This window comes from Cetorhinus maximus, chromosome 1 (assembly GCF_964194155.1).
Source record: "Cetorhinus maximus chromosome 1, sCetMax3.hap1.1, whole genome shotgun sequence".
NCBI lineage: Eukaryota > Metazoa > Chordata > Chondrichthyes > Lamniformes > Cetorhinidae > Cetorhinus > Cetorhinus maximus.
Window position 1 is genome coordinate 198,777,037 of NC_135879.1, and position 23,446 is coordinate 198,800,482.

General features: G+C 40.8%; 1 protein-coding gene across 1 annotated transcript in view; it reads left to right on the forward strand.

Annotated features, from left to right (window-relative positions):
- Positions 1-3,118: 3,118 nt before the first annotated feature.
- The window catches only part of cntfr (ciliary neurotrophic factor receptor), a 358,596-nt gene continuing 338,268 nt past the window's right edge, over positions 3,119-23,446 (forward strand). The window contains exon 1 of the mRNA XM_078551607.1: positions 3,119-3,305. Coding sequence (XP_078407733.1) covers positions 3,156-3,305 — 150 coding nt within the window. The 5' untranslated portion in view covers positions 3,119-3,155. The remainder of the gene's footprint in view (positions 3,306-23,446) is intronic.

Consider the following 23,446-nt stretch of genomic DNA (forward strand, 5'->3'; position numbering starts at 1 on the left):
ACAGTGGTTTAACCTGCTTAGAGCTGAACTTGTGCTGTTTTACCAGCACGTATTAAAGTTGTGGTGAGTACAGCCACCCATATATTGTTTGAAGTTTGCAAAGCACCAGGAGTAGTTCCTTTATGCAGATTCGGTAAGGGATTTATCCACACACAGGAAAAGTCTTGACTTTCATCTGGCATCGCCATAGTGAGCGTGTAACAGTTTCAAATTGGGAGCACAGCAAGATTCTTCCTTCACATCGATCAATCTGTTCCAGGGACCACTCGCGGTCCTTGGTATAATGTGTAAGTATCAGGACATGGAGTTTCCCCCGGTCACCACAGCCCTAACATGTCTTTTTATTGAGAAACCTAGAATCAGTTGACACCAGGTAAAGCAGGAACAGTTAAAATCAACCATAATATTTTAAATCATGTGGATCCATCAATGATTTTAAACCCTGACCACATTAGCTAACTTTAGTCTGGTGTGGGACTGTGCCACAGGCCATAAGGCCCCAGCTTTGATGTCACATATATGTTGTGCTTTCTGATCTGAACCAAGGTAGTGCTTGGGGTTCTGCTCTCGATCGCCATCCAGTGACTAGGTTGGGTATATGTGATCATTGGCTGAGGGCAATATTACATCACGTGATGCCCTTGATCATTGATCAACTTTTGGATATTCACTATTATATTTGCAGAATGGACACTTGAGTAGATCTGGTACTGTATCTGGAGTCTAGGAAGTGGAGAAGAGAAAATTGAAAAAAGACATATTCACAGCTAATTATTAAAAGTTCAAGTTCTCGAGCTTATTTTCCATTAGTTTATTAGCTAACTCCTTCTCAAGCACTCCAGCAATACCAACAGTTACAAACTGAAAGAAGCATGGCCGAGACCTAGTTTAGAACACACCAGGAGTCCATAGAAATCAAAGAAAAGGCCAAGAACTCATAATACAGTTGAAGCCACTTAGGATCTGAATGTCCTTTTTCCCTACTCATTTTATTCCCTTTTCATCCCCCCTCTTGTGAGAACAGTTAATCAAGGTGGAACAAAATTCCTCCAGTAACTTTCTTTAAAATCCTGTCCACATGACAATTCTTTAGCCATCAGACCAGACAGCGTCAGGAGACTATTTGACCATGGGATGCATCACAGATGAACCAAACTATCCACACCTCAATATTCACATACTTGTACTTTGCAGCACGATAAATAGTGATCCAAAGCAGGATGATATTTTTCTCCCTCCTTAGCACAGAGGTGATTAGGTCAACTGTCGCATCTCCACTCCTGCCTCAATCAAGATTGGGTAACTCAGCACATGCCTGCTGTAATACCTGGGACTTCACTATTCTGCATGGCTCGCTTGTCTACTATGCAACACGTTTACCCGTCAGGGAAATCCTTATATCTTTTAATGCATTTGTTTTAGGACTTTCTTTGAGCAATACAGTTACGAATGGGAAAGAAAGCAAAAGTGTAAAAAGGATTGCATTCACACAAGCATATGCAAAGAGGAGTAGATTATATAAGAGAGACCTGTATTATTGTAAAGCCTGGAAGCGCTATTTACCGTATTACCACTCTGAGCATCAATTACACGTTTGAGTTTTAACAGTTCTCCTGTTAGTAATTTAGCTTGGAGAATTTCTTTAATGATCAGCACATTAAATACACAAAATGCTGCCAAACTTCAACTATGCTTTTAAAGTCTAATCACTTTTGCGTGAAATATGATTTCTTAAGTGTTTTCTGCTATTACTGTTTAGATTGAATAGCTGAGTGAATGATTAAATGCAGTATAAAGATTTGCAAATTGGCTGTTTCATTCTGAAGATTAAAAATCCCCAGCCAAGCATAGCATTTCTTGGCAAAATGGCTGTACATTTATCAGATTCAAATGCACCAACAGTGGGTAGGAGAAAAATTCTAATTGTGTGCTATTTTCAGCTATCCTACGGAAACGTTACTGACCCTGGCAAAACTTCCAATTATAATAATAATACAGGGCAAAAATCTTCCTACGGCAATCACAAATATCAATGCCAGGAGCTAGGAATTAGGACTAGGAACTAATTTTCTCTGTGATCCATCCAGGTACTTCATCCCAGTTTTATTGAGTTTTTAGAGAAACCTATAGGTGAAGGATTAAGCAGACCTCCAGTAAAGTTGAAAAGAGCAGTTGAGAAAATGAAACAAAGGGAGTAGAGAAAAGAAGAAAGGGTAAAATAAAGGATCTGTCAACCGTTTCAGGACATTGGAACATCTTTGTAGTGCTTAACAGTATCTACGAAGTTGGCTTTGCTTTTTGAATCTGTTTTGAAAGCCAGACCACGTCACATCAAACTAATGCCTTATTTTTCTTATAATTCTACAACTGATGGTTAAATGTGTGCTAAACTTTGTAAGGAAAGTCAGTCAAAGATCTATGGAACAAAGCTGTTTAAAAGAATGTCAAATTTTAAGGCAGTTCAAATAAACAGCACTCTTAACTATTTTGAGCAAATGAATACAGCAGCTGTGTGGGAAAGTGGAGCAGTCATAGAAAAATAGATATCATTTCCATATTTCTGGCTTGAGCATAAATATATATATAGATAATATATATATATATATACATGCATATACATAATCTCCCCATGCTTGTCAGCTGAGACAGCAGATAGTGCATTCTGAATGAGGTGGCAGGATCAGAGCTCAATTAGGATAAAGAGCCTCAGAAGAGCCTCATGTTTTATGCAGAGACTCGAGGACCTTTGTTTGTATTGATTTGTTAATGTATACTGTGTGTTTAGCTGCTGTGCTTTAGAAACCGGCTTTGAGCTTGCATTCCAAGCGGAGAGGGTTAAAGAGAGAAATAAACACACACAAAGAAATAAACTTAAGACTTCCCCAATCAATTAAACTTCCAACACCAACAACCCCACCCACTGTCAAAAATACCCTTACATTTCCTATAAAATTCAATAACCTTGGAAAAGCAGAGACATATTTGTAATATGTGTACTTGAAGAAAAGATATTTTATCTTCCGCTGCTTGACTGGAGACCGAGCTCTGGGAGGTTTGGCAGACACCAGTGATTCTTTTTTTCAGAAAGCTACACTTCCCCAAACATTGGCTAGGGGGTGCAAGGCTCGTCTGATAATTTATTCTGCCCATCACAAATGACTGCTTGGTCACATGGTAAGGCTCTGGAGTTTAAAAGTGCTTTAATCTGCATCCAGTGCAGAGCAGCTGGTGACAAAGTAGCAATAATCTGGCAACACTGGCAACTTTCTCTTCTGCTGAGGGGTGCTACTGTGAGAGCGTTTTCAGTAAGTAAAATAAAATGACAACGAGCTTGAATGTGCTGCTTATTTTTTTTTCCTTTATGGGTGCAGTGTATTATATTAAAAATACAATGTTGTCTTAGAAATGCATTCATTTAAATACTTATTATTTTCTTCTTTGCCTGTCTGTTTGCTGGTAAGACATGGGGAGTTTAGTGGAAAAAGCAAAAGGAAATTTGAAATAATGAGGATGAAAGATGTTTCACTGGATTGTCATGAAATGTGCGGGTGTGGTTGAAGCTGTATTGCTGGGTGAAAGTGAAGAAAGCACTGCACTGCTAGACAATTAGCTCGGATTCTCTCATCTTTTTTTGTAGTGCTGGTCTTGTGTTTAGGGGTCACAGAAGCTGGTGACCCAGTGTCAGCAGTTCTGCATGGAAGCTATTATGCATTCCTGATTGATTAGATTTAGCGGAAATCCTCTTGCTTTTTCCTCTTTTTCTCTCTCTCTCTCTCTGCTAGTGCTCTATTACTTCCAAAAACCTTCAGATCAAGGGACTGCTTGGCTTATCACTGCTAGCTGCTAATTGCTAATCTTCCAACGCTGTTTATTAGTAGGGCACGACCGTTGGTCAGTTTGAAGAAAGCTTTTAAGCAAATATAAATGCACGCTGAAGGGGAATTTTTAAATCCAGCTGCCAACAGCTTTAGAGTATCCTGTTTTCTTTATTTCTCCAAACATGATGCTTTTAGATTCAGGAGTGGGTGGACTGAAGGCTAAGTGTTGAAACTAGGATTCAGTGCATTTTGAGATGGAGAGACTTCAGGAACTGTCTGTCCCTTTGGACTGACCCATTTATTTTCTGGTAGAGTCAGAAGCCTTCCTGGGTGCTGCAGAGCTATCATTTAATAGGAATGACAACCCATTTATTCAATTGTTTTGTGGAAAAATCTACAGGTAATTTATTCCATGCTATATTTTTAATGGGAACTATAGTTCAAAATGGGATAACACGATATGAGTCACACTGTTTCACCAATTCACTGCAATCATCTGCATCGGCAGGTGTTTATGAGAAAAATGTCATATTGTCTACTGGGATCATAACATTCATTTAAAGTTTGAAAGCAACAAAAATGACCCTCTGGGTAGGAGATCTGTAAATGAATATTTTTTAATGAAATGTCTCAAGTACAACTGAGAACCTTTTTTTGTCCCTAAGGAACACCACGACCTGTAAGTGAGAAAAGTGTCTCCTTTTATGTTGTGATCAGGCAAACAGTTTTAATCATGTGCCAATGGACAATGTTGTCTCAAAAATATTTGTGCCATATATACTGGTATAGGCTTTTCATGTGTCTCGGATTGTTTGAGATGTTTTATGCTACGAAAATTATATTGAGTTTGATCCCAAATGATTCCTGGCAAGGTTTGTCTGAAATCCTGTCCTCTATGTGACGTGAATTATTTGAGCAGTTTATAAGCGCAATTATTTTGCAGCAGGCTGAAACATGAAGGTTAACAAGAAGGTTGTTGTGAGAAGTGGGAAAGACTGAGGTTTCTCTGGATGTGTCAATGGGGGACTGTGAGGGAGCCTGTTTGCACGGCTGAAGGAAGGGCAGCTTGGTGTGGGAAGTACTCCAAAAATGAGTTGCAAGGTGGATTGCAGCACAAAATACGTCACAAATATTTAATATGAATGAATAATTATTGTGGCTACACTTCAATTTGAATTTATTGCAGTTACAATACTTTTTGAAGTTATGTGCATGCCTTCTGTTTTGTGTTTGAATATAAAAGGGAGAAGCTTTTGTCCAAAAACTGCATCTGATGTTGTGAGGGTCTTCGTTTCCTTGCTGTAATTACCTAGGATCCTAATCTTTGGCTTCAGTCCCTGGCACAATGCAAATGCTCCCCAAGCGTGAACTCAGCAACCTCTCACCATGATACTTGCTCAGCACAGCTTCCGAAGGCATGTTGTAGAATATTATAAACTTAGATTTTTCTCCTATGTGGCGACTCATTGTAGAAAAAGGACCTTCAGAACCTGGTGATTATTCTCTATTGATGTATGCTCCAGAGACACTAAAACAAAATGATGTGGCATCATTTGCTGCCTAATGACACTTGTATCTTGTGCCTTGACCTTTTATTTGAGGCTCCCTCTCAAATAGAGAAACCATATTAAATCTCACTCTTGAGTAAATTGCTGTAGCATGCAAATGTGGTTCTTGCAATTTGCATTAAAAAGAAGCTGCATTTAGCCAAATATAATTTTTACCGAATTAAATCTTATTGTGCTGATCAGCTGAGGAAGAGATTCTTGTGATTGGTGAATAAATTGAACAGGACAAGGCGTAAGTGATTAGGAGAACAGGAATTTCACCTCAACATTGATTTAAGCTGAAGGATTTCTTAATGCTGCTTAAGTTTGCAATCACTTTCTTCCCATTCTCATCTCTCTGCTCCTGCCAGAAAAAGCAGACTGGGCAAGCAGCTCCCATAACTTTGCCAGTGCAGGTCTAAAGATATGGATCTTGCCACACTCGGGTGGGGGGAGTGAATGACAAAGCAAGCGGCCATGGTTTAACTTCATTGAACCCATTTGCAAGAGGTGCACATAACCTTACATTGTCATGAAGAGCAGCCATTGTGGTTAAAAATACTGGGAATATAATGCTTCTGATTTTAATGCAGCTCAAAGTTTCAAATAGTTGTAATGCATCTGGACAGAATCAACTGTTGCTGTCTGGACCAAATATTTTTCCCTGATTAACTTCATTAAATTATATTAAAATTCCATAATCACGGTTAATTTTGTGAAGCTTTTATATAGTTGGGCACAGAGAGCAGCTTGGGAAATACCACAGGAGGAGAGAGACTGCCTACCTTTTGTCTCACATATCCAAAATGCAGGTTCAGTCTCCAAATAGTGAAATAATCCAGAACTAATTGACTATCTCATTTTTTACTTTATAATATATTACTTCCTTTCTTCTGCTTATAGAAGCAATGGAAAACAATTAAAATGAAAATAGATTGGTGGATGTCTCATGGTGATGCCCTGGGTGACAAGAAAACAAACTGATCAGTTACAGAATTGATGGGTAAATTTGGCTGAAGGGCAAGTGCCCAAATTGAGACCATAGGAAAATTCTTGGTTCTTCCACAGTGCTGACCACCTTGATAAGACACCAAACTGCTCTTGAAATACTGCAGATTAAGAATGTCTTGTACTTAGCTTTATAATTTTTTTCAAAGCTAATGATCACATTCTTCAGAGCAAATGCTGAGCCATCATCAAAGGATAGAGTAAAATGCTGAAATTATTCCATCAAAGTGTGGAGTTGGGAGATCGATTGATTGTGATCAAACACAGATAACAGACTGAAAACTCTATGCACAACCAAAATAGAATTCTCTAACTGCTTTCAGATGACTATAAGTGGCTAGTTAATTAGCCAATTAGGGAGAAATCTGAGACCAGAAGAGGTGAAAATAATGGCTTTCAACCCAAATTATTAACACCTTTTTTTAATTAAACATACAAATATTTTGTATGATAGTTATTTTCCACTCTTGCGCCATGTAATTTAATACCCACTAGCTCTGTCAGACATAGTTAAAATCAAATCTTCTTCCTTCCCACTGCTGATTAGGTCTTGGAGATTGACATGCACAGGCACAATGTCTAGGTTAGTTGCTCTCCGCTTATCTTTATCAAGAAAAGCAGTCATTTCCTTCAGTAAATTCTGAGTTCTTGAGAATGCATCCTATGGTTTACTTCTCATCTTTCTACCTCCTCCATCCAGTAGAGGGGATGGTGAGCTAACAGATTGCATCAGTGTCACTTTGTGATCTGCCAGCAGAACATGCAATTCAGGGCCAGCAAGTAAATTCCTGATTATTGCAATCCTGCCTGTGCCGTGCCCTTCCACTGTATGTTCCCTGCCCCCCCTCCACCTCAGATGAGGATAGGCTGGAGTTGGGGGCCATCACCCCCCACCTCCCCCAAAACAGAAGGCAGGAATGGAGATGGGCTGATGCCAAGATAACCAGGTTAGAAGGCCTGTCTCCGCTTGCGGGTACATCAATCCAGTTCTGTAGATGAGTGAGACCTCCTAACCCTCAACCCCTAACCCTTCACCCCACCCCCTCCATATCCTTGCAATCCCCATGACTACTCACCCACTCCCAAAATCTTTAATTCCCATACCTACTCACCCATCCCCATGCCTGCTCACCTGCCCCTTTACCCCATGCCCACTCACCCAGTAAGGGCAATTGGGGATGGGCAACAAATGCTGACGTAGCCAGCGATGCCCACATCCTGTGAAAGAATTTTTAAAAATACACTACAGAACTCTTGAGCCCAATATTTAAAAAAAAAAAAAAATTGGGAAATCTTTTGAGATCCTCATGAACTGTCAAAATAAATGAAGGATCAGTCAAAAACATAATCCTCTTAAAACTGTCAAGGTAAATAAACACACAGTCCCCTTCACAGCTTTATCAACGAGCCCTGCTGAGCAGGATGCATTAGTGGAACTTGGAACTCTGCAAAGCATGCATATTGGGATTCCACTGCACAGCTGTGTAACCAAAGCCTCAAGAGCTGAATACATTAAAACCTTTGAAGTCATTAAAATACTTCAGCCATCTTTTCAAGTTTAAAAATAGGGGAGCAGATGTCTGAGCTGCCTTTCTATTAAAATATTAAATCACAGGGGACAACTATACTGTCAAATCTGAATATCACTGCTGTTCAATGCAGAAGAGCACTTTATCCATTGGAAATGTACTTTAATGCAAATGATGGCTTTTCCAGATCCTCAATGCTGGTCAATTTGATGGTCACTACCTTTTTTTAAGAACATAACTGTTTCATTAATTACTGTATTAAAACCATATTCAATTTATACAGGATTACATATGACCTGTAAAGATGTCAACACCTTTGGAACTTGCCTGTCAAAAGGTTCCTGACTCCAGAATAGGGATTCCCCCATGATCATGACATCTCTCAGCTGGGGTGAACCACTCCATGAAAATGGTGGGGAGTTTGAAATGTGCACTCCCACAATGGAGCCAGCAAGGTGCTGTGTGTAGGTTCGTGACCCACTCACTCTGCCGTGCTGATCAAAATAGGCTGGGACCTCCAAGTGCGGGACCTGCATGCCTAGATTTCCACCCACCTGACATGGAAATTCCAGCTCCATTCCACATAACAGAATATGACAGCAAATGACCAAAATTTGATCGAGGTATATTTTTTGAACATAATTACTTCTGAAAAGAGAGACATATTGCTGAAGCTTTTTGTCTCATACTGATCAGGGCAAACGCAAATGCCAAATTTCAAATGATCACAGATTGACATTTCAAGAAAAAAGGGTACAGATTGGTTGACTTTGGTTAAGTTGTTGTCATGGAGAAAGTAATGGGGAACCATTGGCTCCACAAGCTCCTGGATAATTTATATATATATATAAAAAAAAAAAGGTGCAAGGCTTGAACATATTCCTATTGTTTGCAGGGAATGGGTCCCTGCATATGAAAGTATGTCCCTTCTAGCAAGGGACAAAGACTGGGATCTGAATATTCAAGGGTGCATAACATTTTAGGAAGGACAGGTAGCCAGGGAAAGGTAGAGGAAAAGCTCCGTTAATTCAGGATGACATTGGTACAATAGAGAGAAATGACCTTAGTTCTGGGGATCAAAATGTCAAATCACTTTGGATAGAGATGAGAAATTCTAAAGGTAAGAAGGCACTTGTGGGAATGGTTTATAGGCCCCCTATCTGCCCCATTGTGGGAGTGCACAAAGATGAGTAGCAGGCCAGGAAACTTGACAGATTATAAGGTACACCGAAGAATCGTTAATATGGAGGGGAAAAATTACAAGAGAAAGCTACCTCGAAATAGAAAAATGGATAGTAAGAGTTTCTACAGGTACTTTAAAAAGAAGAGTAAGTAAAGTGAGTGTTGGTCCTCTAGAGTGAATTAATAATAGGAATTAAGAAAATGGCAGATGAATTGAACAGGCATTTTGTATCTGTCATCAGTGGATACAAATAACAACATCCCAGAAATAATTGTGAATCAGGAGGTGAAATGGAGGGAGGAATTTAAAAGAATTGCTATCAGCAGGGGTAGGGTGAAAATTATTAGAACAAAAAGGTGACAAGTCTTCAGGTCCTGGTGGACTTCATCTTAGGGTCCTAAGAGAAGTGGCTGCTGAGATAGTAGATGCATTGGTTTTAATTTTCCAAAATTCCTTAGATTCTGGAAAAGTTCAATCAGATTGGAGAATAGTGAATGTGACATCTTTTTCAAGAAAGGAGGGAGACAAAGCAGGAAACTACAGGCCAGTGAGCTTAACATTTGTCATGGGGGAAATTGCTGGAACCTATTATACAGGGCACATAGAAAATCTCAATGCAATCGGGCAGAGTCAGCATGTTTTTGTGAAAGGGAAATCAAGTTTGGAAATCCTGTTTGACTAAGTTGAGGAAGTAACCAGGAATTTGGATAAAGAAGAACCTGTGGATATGCTGTACTTAAAGTCCTGCTTAATTGCAGAGTCACATCTGACAAGAGACATTTTGTTTTGGGTTTCACAAGCATGGGCTAGTTGAATACAGTCTGTACTCTGCCTATCACAAACAACCAATAGCATACACACCTAGCATCACATCAGCACTAATTCATGTGCGAGGTTGCTCAATTGTGTGGTAGGCAATCATCTTTTTGGACTGACGGTTGATCCTGTTACTGGAAAATAACACTTGTGTAGCCAATGCATAGTAGCAGTGTGAAACGGCTTGCTTCAGCTGCTCACGTTTTGAGATACTTTGCCTTTCCAGGGTAAACTGAGGTAGACTGGGCTAACGTGTTCTCCACTATTGTCTTGTGAAGGCAGGCTTACAGTAGACAATATACATATTGGGATTCATCTAGCTCCGTGAACTATAAGATTGGCCTCATCAGCAATCTTGTAAATAGGGCCCCTTCCCTTGCAATCTTGATGCAGAAATAAAGCACATCTAAACTATTCTGTAGGAGAGTGGCCACCCTGACTAGACCATTGTTCACTGTGTATTGCAAATGGGCCATTCAGGCCTGAAAAGTGCCCAGCCTACCGCAAGTTATCCTGGAAAGGCAAAGTATCAAAAATTTGAACAACTGGTTAAGCAAACTTTCAAACTGCTACAATGCACTGGCTATACACGTGGTATTTTCCACTAACAAGATGTTGCCATCAGTCCAATAGCTAGCCTATCACACAGTTGAGCAACGTCATGTATGAATTTCAGTGCCAATGCAATGCTAGATACATAGGGTGCACATCTCAGTGATTTGGGTAATTAAATCAAACAACTCTGGAGGGTCATACAGACTTGAAACGTTATCTCGTTCTCTCACTCTCTCGCTCTCGATGCTGCCAGACCTGCTGAGTTTTTCCAGCATTTTCTGTTTTTATTTCAAACAGCACGTTCCTTCATTGGCTCGCAGTTGGCAGAGTACAGACCGTACTCAACCAGTCTGCACTTGCAAAGCCCAAAACAAAACATCTACTCTTAAACTATATTTTTTACTTGTTCATGGGATGTGGATGCCACTGGCTAGGCTAGCATTTATTTCCCATCCCTAATTGCCCTTGTTTAGAAGGCATTCAAGAACCAACCACATTGCTGAGAGTCTGGAGTCACATGTAGGCCAGATTAGGTAAGGACAGCAGATTTCCTTCCCTGAAGGACAGTAGTGAACCACATGGGCGTTTACAACCTTGGCAATGATTTCATGGTTATCATTAGACTTAATTCCAGATTTTTATTGAATTCAAATGTTACTCTGTTGCCATGGTGAGATTCAAGTACAGGTCCCCAGCGCATTACCTTGGGTCACCCGAATACCACTATGCCACCACCTCCCCTAGAATATGATTCTGCAATTTGGGCAGAATTGACTGAACAATCCTCTGTGCATTAATAGCTACACTAACAACCAGTTTAAGATAATCAGTCAAGCTTGTAATGTGGCTTATTTACACTTGCTAGAGATGAAATACGATTTTAAGCAGGGACCTATTCTCTGCAAATAAAAGGAATACATTCAAGCGTTGCATTTTTTGAGTAACCTGTGAACTTGTGGAGCGTATAGTTTCCCCATTGCTTTCTCCATGGTACTGCCTTGAGCCAATCGGAATTGACTTGCCAACCAATCAGTACCTTTTTCTCCTGTAGTGTAAATTGTTGTGATTGTTTGAAATTTGGCATTCTTGTGTTTGTCCTGATGACACGACAAAGCTTCAGCAACATGTCTCTCTTTTTTCAGTAATACTCAGGTAGAGTTTAAGGAATGTCTTGGAGGGAAAGTGAGGTAGAGAGTTGAAGTTTTAGGGAGAGCATTCCAGAACTTGGGATCGAGGTAACTGATGACATGGCAGCCAATAGTGGAGCAATTAAATTGTGGATGCATACGAAGCCAAAATTGGAGAAACACCAAGGCTGGGAGAGCTAACTGAGAAAGAAGGGGCCAGGCCATGAGGGATTTGAAATCGAGGATGAAAATTTTAATGTAGAAGCACTGCTGGAACAGCAGCAAATGTTGGTCAATAGGCACAAGAATAATGGGTGAACTAGACTTCTTGTGAGTTAGGATACAAGCAGCAAAGTTTTGGTTTATAGGTGGTGATTAGAATAAGGGTAATAATTGGAATAGTCAAGACTAGAGATAACAAAAAGGCATGGATAAGTTATCTTGAAATAGTTCTTTAATGCACAAAAGGAAAAAACATGTCATATTGGTGATCAAGAGTAAAACTAAAGTCAGCAATCCAAAATTGACACGTTGAATCCATGAGACAAATGTGCGTACAGAAGGAAGGTCATTCAGCCTATCGTATCTGCACTGGCTCTCCAAATGAGCATTTATGACCTAGTGCCATTGCCCTGCCTTCTCCCTGTACCCTTGCACATTGTTTCTATTCAAATAGTCATCTAATGCCCTCTTGAATGCCTTGACTGAACCTGCCTCCACCATACTTCCAGGCAGTGTATGCCAGACCTGAACCACTCGCTGTGAAATTTTTTTATCTGACGTCACATTTGCTTCCTTTGCAAATCACTTTAAATCTGTGCCCTCTTGTTCTTGTTCCCTTTGAGTGGGAACAACTTCTCCTTATTTACTCTGTCCAGCCCCTCATGATTTTGAAAATCTCTATCAAATCTCGTCTTAGCCTTCTCCTCTCCAAGGAAAACAGGCCCAACCTCTCCAATCTATCTTCGTAACTGAAGTTTCTCATTCCGGGAACCATTCTTGTAAAACTCTTCTGCACGCTCTCTCCAATGTGTTCACATCCTTCCTATAATGTGAAGCCCTGAACTCTACACAATATTCCAGCTGAGGTCTAATGAGTGTTTTATATAAATTCACCATAACCTCCCTGCTCTTGTACTCTGTGCCCCTATTATTAAAGCCCAGGATACTATATGACACGCTAGTCACATTCCTCTTGGTGTTGAGATTCAAGATTCATTGCACTCGTACTGTTTGGCTTTTTTTTTGTTCCTCCAAACTGTCATAAGTGTTACATCCCACAGACTTCCTTTCCTCCAGCACCCACCTCCTTTTAAAGCCCAAGCTTAGCTTCACTTCACTGCGATTCTTCTTATCTTTTCTTTCCTATAGTATTCAACCATGGCTAAGGCCCTTCACCCATACTCGCCAACAATGAACAATAAGCATCAATTGGCTGTGCTATGGTACAAAGAACAAAGAAAAGTACAGCACAGGAAACAGGCCCTTCGGCCCTCCAAGCCTGCGCCGACCATATTGCCCATCAACTAAAACATTTTGCACTTCCGGGGTCCGTATCCCTCTCTTCCTATCATATTGGTCAAGCTGCCTCTTAAACACCACTATTGTACTTGCTTCCACCACCTCCTCTGGCAGTGAATTCCAGACACTCAGTACCCTCTGTGTAAAAAAAAAAAAAACTTGCCCCGCACATCTCCTCCTATAGTTTTCTCCTCTCACCTTAAATCAATGTCCCCTAGTAATTGACTCTTCCACCCTGGGAAAAAGCTTCTGACCATCTACTTTGTCCATGCCACTCATAATTTTGTAAACGTCTATCAAGTCGCCCCTCAATCTCCGTCGCTCTAGTGAGAACAATCCGAGTTTCTCCAGCCTCTCCTCATAGCTAATAACCTCCAGACCAGGCAGCCTCCTGGTAAACCTCCTCTGCACCCTCTCCAACACCTCCATATCCTTCTGGTAATGTGGTGACCGGAATGGCATGCAATATTCCAAGTGTGGCCTAACCAAGGTTCTATACAGCTGCAGCATGACTCCCCGGCTCTTATACTCAATACCCCTGCCAATGAAGGCAAGCATGCCATATGCCTTCCTGACTACCTTATCCACCTGCGTTGCCACTTTCATTGACCTGTGGACCTGTACACCCAGATCCCTCTGCCCGTTGATGCACTTAAGGGTTCTGCCATTTACTGTATAATTCCTGCCTGTATTAGACCTTCCAAAATGCATTACCTCGCATTTGTCCAGATTAAACTCCATCTGCCATTTCTCCGCCCAAGTCTCCAACCGATCTGTATCCCGTTGTATCCTTTGACAATCCTCTTCACTATCTGCAACTCCTCCAACCTTAGTGTCATATGCAAACTTACTAATTAACCCAGTTACATTTTCCTCCAAATCATTTATGTATACCACAAATAGCAAAGGTCCCAGCACTGATCCCTGCAGAACTCCACTAGTCACAGCTCTCCATTCAGAAAAGCACCCTTCCACTGCTACCCTCTGTCTTCTGTGACCAAGCCAATTCTGTATCCATCCTGCCAGCTCACCTCTGATCCCGTGCTACTTTATCTTCTGTACCAGTCTGCCATGAGGGACCTTGTCAAAGGCCTTACTGAAATCCATGTATATAACATCCACTGCCCTTCCATCGTCGATCATCTTCCTCAAAACTCGATCAAATTAGTGAGACATGACCTCCCCTTCACAAAACCATGCTGCCTCTCACTAATACGCCCATTTGCTTCCAAATGGTACTAAATCCTGTCACGAAGAATCTTCTCCAATAATTTCCCTACCACTGACGTAAGGCTCACCGGCCTGTAATTTCCTGGATTATCCCTGCTACCCTTCTTAAACAATGGAACAGCATTGGCCATTCTCCAGTCCTCTAGGACCTCACCTGTAGCCAGTGAGGATACAAAGATTTCTGTCAAGGCTCCAGCAATCTCCTCTCTTGCCTCCCTCAGTACTCTAGGGTAGATCCCATCTGGCCCTGGGGACTTATCCACCTTAATATTCTTCAAGACGCCTAACACCTCCTCTTTTTTGATCTCAACATGATCCAAGCTATCTACAGACTCTTCCCTAGACAAATCGACCGCTAAGTCCTTCTCTTTGGTGAATACTGATGAGAAGTATTCATTTAGTGTACCTCCCATTTCTTCTGGCTCCACAGACAGATTCCCACCTCTGTCCCTGAGTGGGCCTGTCCTTTCCCTGGGTACCCTCTTGCTTTTTACATATGTATAAAAGGCCTTGGGATTTTCCTTAATCCTGGTTGCCAGTGACTTTTCATGACCCCTTTTAGCCCTCCTGACTTCTTGCTTAAGTTTCTTCCTACTTTCTTTGTATTCTCCACAGGCTTCATCTGTTCCCAGCCTTCTAGCCCTTACAAATGCTTCCCTTTTCTTTTTGACTAATCTCACAATATCCTTCATTATCCAAGGTTCCTGAAACTTGCCATGCTTATCCTTCATCCTAGCAGGAACATGCCGGTCCTGAATTCTTATCAACTGACGTTTGAAAGCCCCCCGCATGTCAGTTGTTGATTTGCCCTCAAACATCCGCCTCCAGTCTAGATTTCTCAGTTCCTGCCAATATTGTTATAATTAGCCTTCCCCCAATTAAGCTACTGCATGTTCACATGGAAAGGAGTGATGGTAATGCGTGCCAATGATAGTTATCTTTTTAGGTCTTGGGTATTTTTGGCTTACATGTTTCAAGTTCCTCTTCTAGGGGAGTCAGCTCATTTGTGTTCTCAAGAATGCTTTTACTTGCCTTGATATCTGTGAAATTCATAGTCCATCCAGTAAAACAAACTAAGAACCTTTTTCAAAGGATTCTTTCAGCCATTGGCTCTATCCCATGCCTCTGATATCCTCATTATCTTCAGAAGTGAAAAAATGAGGTTAAAATAGAACTTATGAAGTAGGAAAAGGACTAGACCATATGACCCATAAAGCCTGCCCTACCATCCAATATGATAATGGTTGATCTTCAGCCTCAATTTAATTTCTCTGCTTGCTCCCCACCACCCTTATTTCCCCAAGAGACCAAACATTTGTCTATTTCAGCCTTAAATATACTTTATAATGAAGCAGAAATTCTTATTTTAGTCCTAAATGCTTGACTCCTTAACCTAAGACTATCCCCATGTTCTAGATTCCTCAGCAAGGGGAAAAAAACTTCCCCAGCCTCTACCCTGTCAAGCATCTTGCATATTTCATTGATCACCTCTCATTCTCCTAAACTCCAGAGAGAATGGGCCCAGTTTACTCAGCATCTCATAAGGCAACCCTCTCATCCCAGGAACCAGTCTAGTGAGTCTTTGCTGCTCCACTTCCAATGTAAGTCCATCCTTCCTTAATTATGGAGACCAACATTGTGTACAGTACTCCAGGTATGACCTCACCAAAACACTGTACAATAGATGCTTATTGTTCATTGTTGGCGAGTATGGGTGAAGGGTCTTAGCCATGGTTGAATACTATAGGAAAGAAAAGATAGGAAGAATCGCAGTGAAGTGAAGCTAAGCTTGGGCTTTAAAAGGAGGTGGGTGCAGGAGGAAAGGAAGTCTGAGGGATGTAACACTTATGACAGTTTGGAGGAACAAAAAAAGCCAAACCGTATGAGTGCAATGAATCTTGAATCTCAACACCAAGAGGAATGTGACTAGGGTGTCATATAGTATCCTGGGCTTTATTAATAGGGGCACAGAATACAAGAGCAGGGAGGTTATGGTGAATTTATATAAAACACTCATTAGACCTCAGCTGGAATATTGTGTAGAGTCTTTATTCTTGGACTCCTATCCCATGCAATAAAGGTCACTCCATATGCCTGTCTAATTGCTTGCTGTCTCTGCATGCTAACTTCCTGTGTCCATTATACAAGTACACCCAAGTCTCTTTGACACCAGCATTTAGAAGTTTCTCACTTTTTAAAAAAAAATATTCTGCTTTTTTTCTCCCCAGCAAAGTGAATAACCTCTCACTTCCTCACATGGTAGTCCATCTTCCATCTTCTTGGTAACTCCCTTTAAGTTTTTTGCTGCTTCTTTTGTGTCCACCTCTCAGCTTGCATTTCCATCCAGCTTTGTATCATAAGCAAGCTTGGATACTCTTGGTCTCATCATCAAAGTCATTAATATAGATTGCCACAAGGATCAATTTTGGGTCTTCAGCTACTTGCAATCTATCAGTTATTCTGCCAACTTGAAAATGTGCCGTTTATCCTTATTCTTTGCTTCCATCTGTAAACCAATCCTCTATCCATGCTAGTATATCACCCACAACTCCTGAGCCTTTATCTTGTATATCAACCTTTTTTTGTGTGGCACCTTATCAAATGCCTTTTTGAAAATCAAAATACGCTATCTGCTGGATCGCCTTTATCTATACTACTTAATCCTCCAAAACTCTAATAAATTTGTTAAACATTGTTGCCCTTTTGTAAAACTATATTGACTTTGATTTTCTAAGTGCATTGTTAAGACATGATTAATAATGGGTTCCAAGATTTCCCTACTGACTGACTGGCTATTTTCTCTTTCCGTCCTTTTTTGAGAGAGGTGTTACATTTGCTAACTTCCAGTCTGCTGGATTAGAGCTTTAAATTATGATGATAAAATGTTAAACACTAATGAAACAAGTGTATAGTAAAAGACAACACATTATGCACATTAGTTGATAAATATGAGAAGACAATATTAATATTTAACAAATTATTCTAAACCCAGTGCTAAAACTAGGACTGTGGTTCTTTTGATTCCTTGCTTATTAATGGCAAAGTTATCTGACATTCTTCAGAGATTCCAGTCAGATGACTCCAATGTATTGCTCCATCATGCAGACCAGGGCACTCTGTATAATTACTTGGTCTGTGTGCAATCAGCAGATTTCCATCTGGGCAATGATGGAGGTGCATCAACCAACCTCCGAGCCAGTGGACAAAACAAAAACAGAATTACCTGGAAAAACTCAGCAGGTCTGGCAGCATCAGCGGAGAAGAAAAGAGTTGACGTTTCGAGTCCTCATGACCCTTCTACAGAACTGAGTAAAATTAGAGGGGTGAAATATAAACTGGTTTAAAGTTTGGGGGGGGGAGGTGGGGGGAGTACATATTTCACCCCTCTCCTAATTTTACTCAGTTCTGTAGAAGGGTCATGAGGACTCAAAACGTTAACTCTTTTCTTCTCCGCCGATGCTGCCAGACCTGCTGAGTTTTTCCAGGTAATTCTGTTTTTGTTTTGAATTTCCAGCATCCGCAGTAGTTTTTTGTTTTTATCTCCAAGCCAGTGGGCCAGGAAGAGGAGAAAAAAAATCACAAATAACCTTCTGCTGGAAGTGTAGGTGACTTGATATTGGGTGAAAAGAGTAGCTGTGTCCTATCTTACCAACGCACACTTGTCAAGGCTTAACATATGAAAAATTACCATTGGACAAGCTATTGATGGACCAATATTGTCAGTGGGATCATAATTTGGAAAAGAGGGGTTAAAAGAGGAACCAGTAAGGCAGCAGAAGTCAGCTCTTCCCTACAGGTAGAGAGGAAAAATAATTATACAGTGAATCACTTCTGTGCTATTGTCTCTCACTTTCTAATGGTTAATTATTTCAACAGTAGACTGGAAGTCAGTCAGCTCCTATTCTATTGACTGGGGTAAGGGCTGTGGTACAAGGCATTGTTATTTTGGTATACTTAAGTCCTAGGGCAGAATTTTATGGCCCCTCCCGCCAGTGAGATTTTCTGGTCCTGCTAAAGTCAATGGACTTTTGAACAGCCTGCTGCATTTTACAGCCATGCCCCCACCACAACAGGGCTGTAAAATTCCGCCCATAGCACAGATGCACTCCAAGGCTATTGAATAGATTCAGAAGGGAAAAAGTCCTTCAGCTTGCTACTTTCCAAAAACCAACCAATTGCCCTCGTTAAAGTATCTACCTTAAGTTCAGTACCCTGGCTTCAACAAAGTACCCTTCCTGGTATGATAACTTAATCCAGCTGTTGATCACACTTTAAATACTAAGAAGTGAAAGGCTACTTCCCTGTGTAAGATGGCCAGGGTAATCTCTTATCAAAAACTAACATAGCTGATTGTGGTTTTCAGAACACTCTTCATATTTTTACCATATTAAACAAGCAGTTTTGAGTTAAATGCTGCATAGAAATTGATAGTCAATGTGCATCTGAACAAAGAAATATGTCTGCTATTCATCATACGATGATAGGTTGATTGATGCATTTGGTGGTATGATGAACAACTGATATCACAAACCAGAGGTGACTAACTGCTTCCAGGTTGGAGCAGATTTCAGTATCTCTTGATGTACTTTGTGACAAGAGAAACAGACTCATCTGATTGATCAGAAAAATTACCAGCTAAGTTTCAAATCCTTCCAGATAACTTTAATGAGGCCATGTTGCTTTTTTTTGGGCAGTGTGCTCATTGTTCAAATCTGCCAGCTCTGAAAACTGTTTCAAAGTGGTCCATGATGTCTAGCAGAAGCATTCCTGGTCTACTTATGCAGTCGGCTCACTACACATAATAGTGATGCAGTTTTGACAGGAATGCTTGCATTTAAGAAGAATACTTTTAACTATTAGATGAGTGGTAAGTCTAAGCAAATAGTTATCTCTCTGGGTCTGTGAATTTTGTAACTAGCGCTATAACTCTAAATTGATCATTAATAAAGCCAGTCAAACATCAGGAGTATTTTATTACTATAATACCAACTCTGACCTACACAAGTGAATAATAATTCAGTTCTTCAGTCTTACTTTGCTTGTTAATTTTGATGTTTTAACATTTAATTATTTTTTCTACCTAATAATTTCTGTACTTTTTTTTTTATTCCTTCTGAAACTGCATCAAAAGTTAACTAAAATTGGTGGAAATACGCAGCATGTTTGTAAGTGTTATGTTTTGCGACTGTCTCTTTAGGGTAAGATAGGAGTGAAAGGGATCATATGACCTGCTCTGCATTCAGCTGACACCAAGCCTGAATGGCTGGTTAGTAAAGGTTAAGGGGGGGAGGGGTGGGGAAATGGGTTGTTTTTACTGGGAAGCAGGTGCAAGTTTTTAACATCGATAAACAATGACCAGAGCAGCTGTACTAATGGTGGATATACTAAGTCTCAGAGCTAGACCTGCATCATAAGCAGAGAAAATGCTGGCTCTGTTGGTCACCATGTGAAACTCTGGTGGGTGCTCATGTTCTGATTGAAGAAACTAAGTTTTTGAGAATTTAAACAAAACTGGAAGATTCAACTAGCTTTGGCTGAAGGGAAGAATCTCCAATTCATCTCTTATCATGGAAGTGAGCTCTTGGGTTAGGAGTTAATTGGATGGGAAAGGAAGCAAGTCTTTGGGAGCTAAGAATCGCCTTGGACAGGTTCTTGGAGAATGAATTGCCACTCCAAGGGACAAATAATGGAAAGGGATTTTGTTATTTTAGAAGTTAATTGGGAACTGTTCTATAGTTTAGAATATACGCTGACTACTGAAAGTGTTTAGTTAACGTTGCTTTTAACTTTGTTACACTTGATGTGTGATCCTTTCAGTCACTGGAAGTTTGTATTTCTTTTTAAAGGTCTCTAAGGGGATTATGTTCATTTTACAAATTGTTATTTTGCCTCAATGTTAGCACATCATTTCTCTCAGAACTGGTATTTTGATTTCAAATTTTCAGCTTTTGCATATTTCTTTTCAATATTCTTTCACATTTATCAATGTTTGTTTCCTCCACCTCAATTAAAAACCAGCCATAATGGCTGATATCACCAATTGAAATCCAAACATTTGAAGATTGACATGGTTGTAGCAAATAAAATCTCTGAAATGTAACAAAACCATCAAACTGAACTGCCAATGAGAGAGTATAGTCATCAACATGTTATTTTCCTAGCACAAAGGACTGATGGCCTGATTATTATCATTAGCATTTTGGAGTAGTATTATGATCTCCATAGAGACTAATAACCACTTTTTTTTTAAAGTTGCACTTCCAGTTAAAAGGTGAACCAATGACACAAGACTTCATGTTTGGAGATGTTTACTGTAACAAACAGACTAAAAGTACTTTTGACTAAACGCTATTTTTCTAGGCAACTTATACTTTAAACCACAGAACAGAACTTTTAACAGAACCAAAAAAAAAGCACCATCAGGCATGCACTACACCGTCCATTTTAAGTAGATATTCAATTCTTCCGGAACCAGACCAATGTGATTCTTGCTCCTGAGGGTTTACTTTCTCAGCCTGGTAACATTTGATCTCAAAACGTGTTTTTCACAGTGAGCCGCACCCCACTCCCCACCCCCCACCCCCCAAAGATTCTAAGCAAATCTTCCAGCTTTGTTTAACACCTCGTGAATTTGGTCCAAACATCTGATTTTTGTCTTTTCTCCTATTCAAACAGAGGGTTACAGTTTTCTGTTCCTGGTTTAGGAATCACATTGAGGTTACGTTGACGTGCCGAAGTCTTAATTTCACTTAAGAGATCAACCATGTCAAATGGATGAGCCAGTGGTGGGGAATCCCTATATTAGGAATTCCTACTTCATTACTACATCAGCCTGGAGGTTGATATGCCATCAGATGAGCTGTATTAGCCTGCACAAGGAAATAAGCTGCAGGAACCCAGTTCGATAAGTGGTAATGAGGAACTTTCTTTTTCCATTTAATGGAAAGTGAGTAACCCTGACAATGCCAGCACATGTTCCCCATCCCTAATTGCCCTTGTAGGTGGTGGTGAGCCACCTTCTTGAACTGCTGCAGTCAGTCCATCTAGTGTAGCCAAACCCACAGTGCTGTTAGGGACAAAGTTCCAGGATTTTGACCTAGTGACAGTGAAGGAACGGCAATATAGTTCCATGCCAGGATGCTGCGTTGCTTAGAGGGAAACTTTCAGGTGGTGGTGTTCGCATGTGCCTGCTGTTCTTGTCTTTCTAGGTGGTAGAGGTCATGTGTTTGAAAGGTGCTGTCAAAGGAGGCTTGGTAAGTTGCCGCAGCGCATCTTGTATATGGTAAACACTGCTGCCACTGTGCAGCAGTGGTAGAGGGAGTGAATGTTTAAGGTGGTGGATGGGGCACCAATCAAGCAGGCTGTTGTCCTGGGTGGTGTCGAGCTTCTTGAGTGTTGTTGGAGCCGCACATAACACTACTGACATGTGCCTTGCGAACAGGCTTCTGGGAGTCAGGAGCTGAGTTACTTGCTGCAAAATTCCCAGACTTCCTCCACCTCATGTAGACACAGTATTTATGGCTAGTCCAGTTCAGTTTTTGGTTAATTATAATCTGCAGAATATTGATGTTGGGGATTCAGCAATGATAGTACCATTGAATGTCAAGGTGAGTTAGTTAGTTAGATTCTCACTTGTTGGAACATAGAAAGAAGCATAGAAAAATAAAAGCAGGAGTAGGTCATTCAGCCCTTTTGAGACTGGTCTGCCATTCAATACGATCCTGTCTGATCCTCTATCTCAAAGCCATAATCCCACTTTTCCCCCATACCCCTTGATGCCTTTAGATTCTAGAAATCTGTTTCCTTCTTTAAATATACTCAGCAACTTGGCCTCCACGGCCCTCTGTGGTAGAGAATTCCACAGGTTCACTGCCCTCTGAGTGAAGAAGTTTCTCCTCCTCTCAATCCTAAATGGTCTACCCCATATCCTGAAACTGTGCCCCCTTGCTCTAGACCACCTGGCCAGAGGAAACATCATCCCTGTAACCAGTCTGTCCAGCCCTGTCATTAGAATTTTATATATTTCAATGAGATCCCCTCATTCTTAACTCCAGTGAATACAGGCCTAGTCAGCCCAATCTCTCCTCATATGGCTATCTTTCCATCCCAGAAATCAGTGGTGGACCTTCGCCGCAGTCCCTCTATGGCAAGTATATCCTTTCTTGGGTAAGGAGACCAAAACTGCACACACTACTCCCAGGTGTGGTCTTCTCAAGGCCCTGTATAGCTGCAGTAAGACATGCTCCTGTACTCCAGGCCTCGCAGAGAAGGCCAACATACCATTTGCCGCCTTTACTTTCTGCACCTGCATGCTTGCTTTCGGCAATTGGTGTACAAGGACACCCAGGTCCATTTGTACATCAACATTTCCCAATCTATCGCTGTTTAAATAATACTCTGCCATTCTATTTTTCCTACCAAAGTGGTAACTTCACACTTGCATTTATACTGCAACTGCCATGTATTTGCCCACTCACTGAACTTGTTTAAACTGCCTTGAAGCCTCTTAACAACCTCTTCACCACTTGCATTCCTGGCTAGTTTTGTCGTCAATAAACTTGGAAATATTACATTTGGTTCCCTCACCTAAATCATTGATATATGTGAATAGCTGGAGCCCAAGCACTGATCCCCATGGTACCCCACTAGTCACCGCCTGCCATTCCAAAAAAGACCCATTTATTCCTGCTCTCTCTTGCCTGTCTGCTAACCAACTCTCAATCTATGTCAGTATATTACCTCCAATTCCAAGTGCTTTAATTTTACACTAATCTCTTATACAAAAAGCTTTCTGAAAATCCAGATACATCACATCCACTGGTTCTCCCTTATTTATTCTGCTAGTTACATCCTCAAAACTCCAGTAAGTTCGTTAAACATGTTTTCCCTTTCATAAATCCATGTTGACTTGTCTAATCCTGGAGATGGTCATTCCTTGGCACTTGTGTAGTGTGAATGTTGGCGTCAGCCCCTCACCCAGGATAGATAGAATAGCAACTTTGGAGAAGGCCTTGACAGATGCTCACTCCTGGATAGGTGATGTGGGACAGATTTTCCAGCTGCAGTGGAGAGATGGGTGCTCAGATGCATTGTAGTGACATATGTGCCTGCC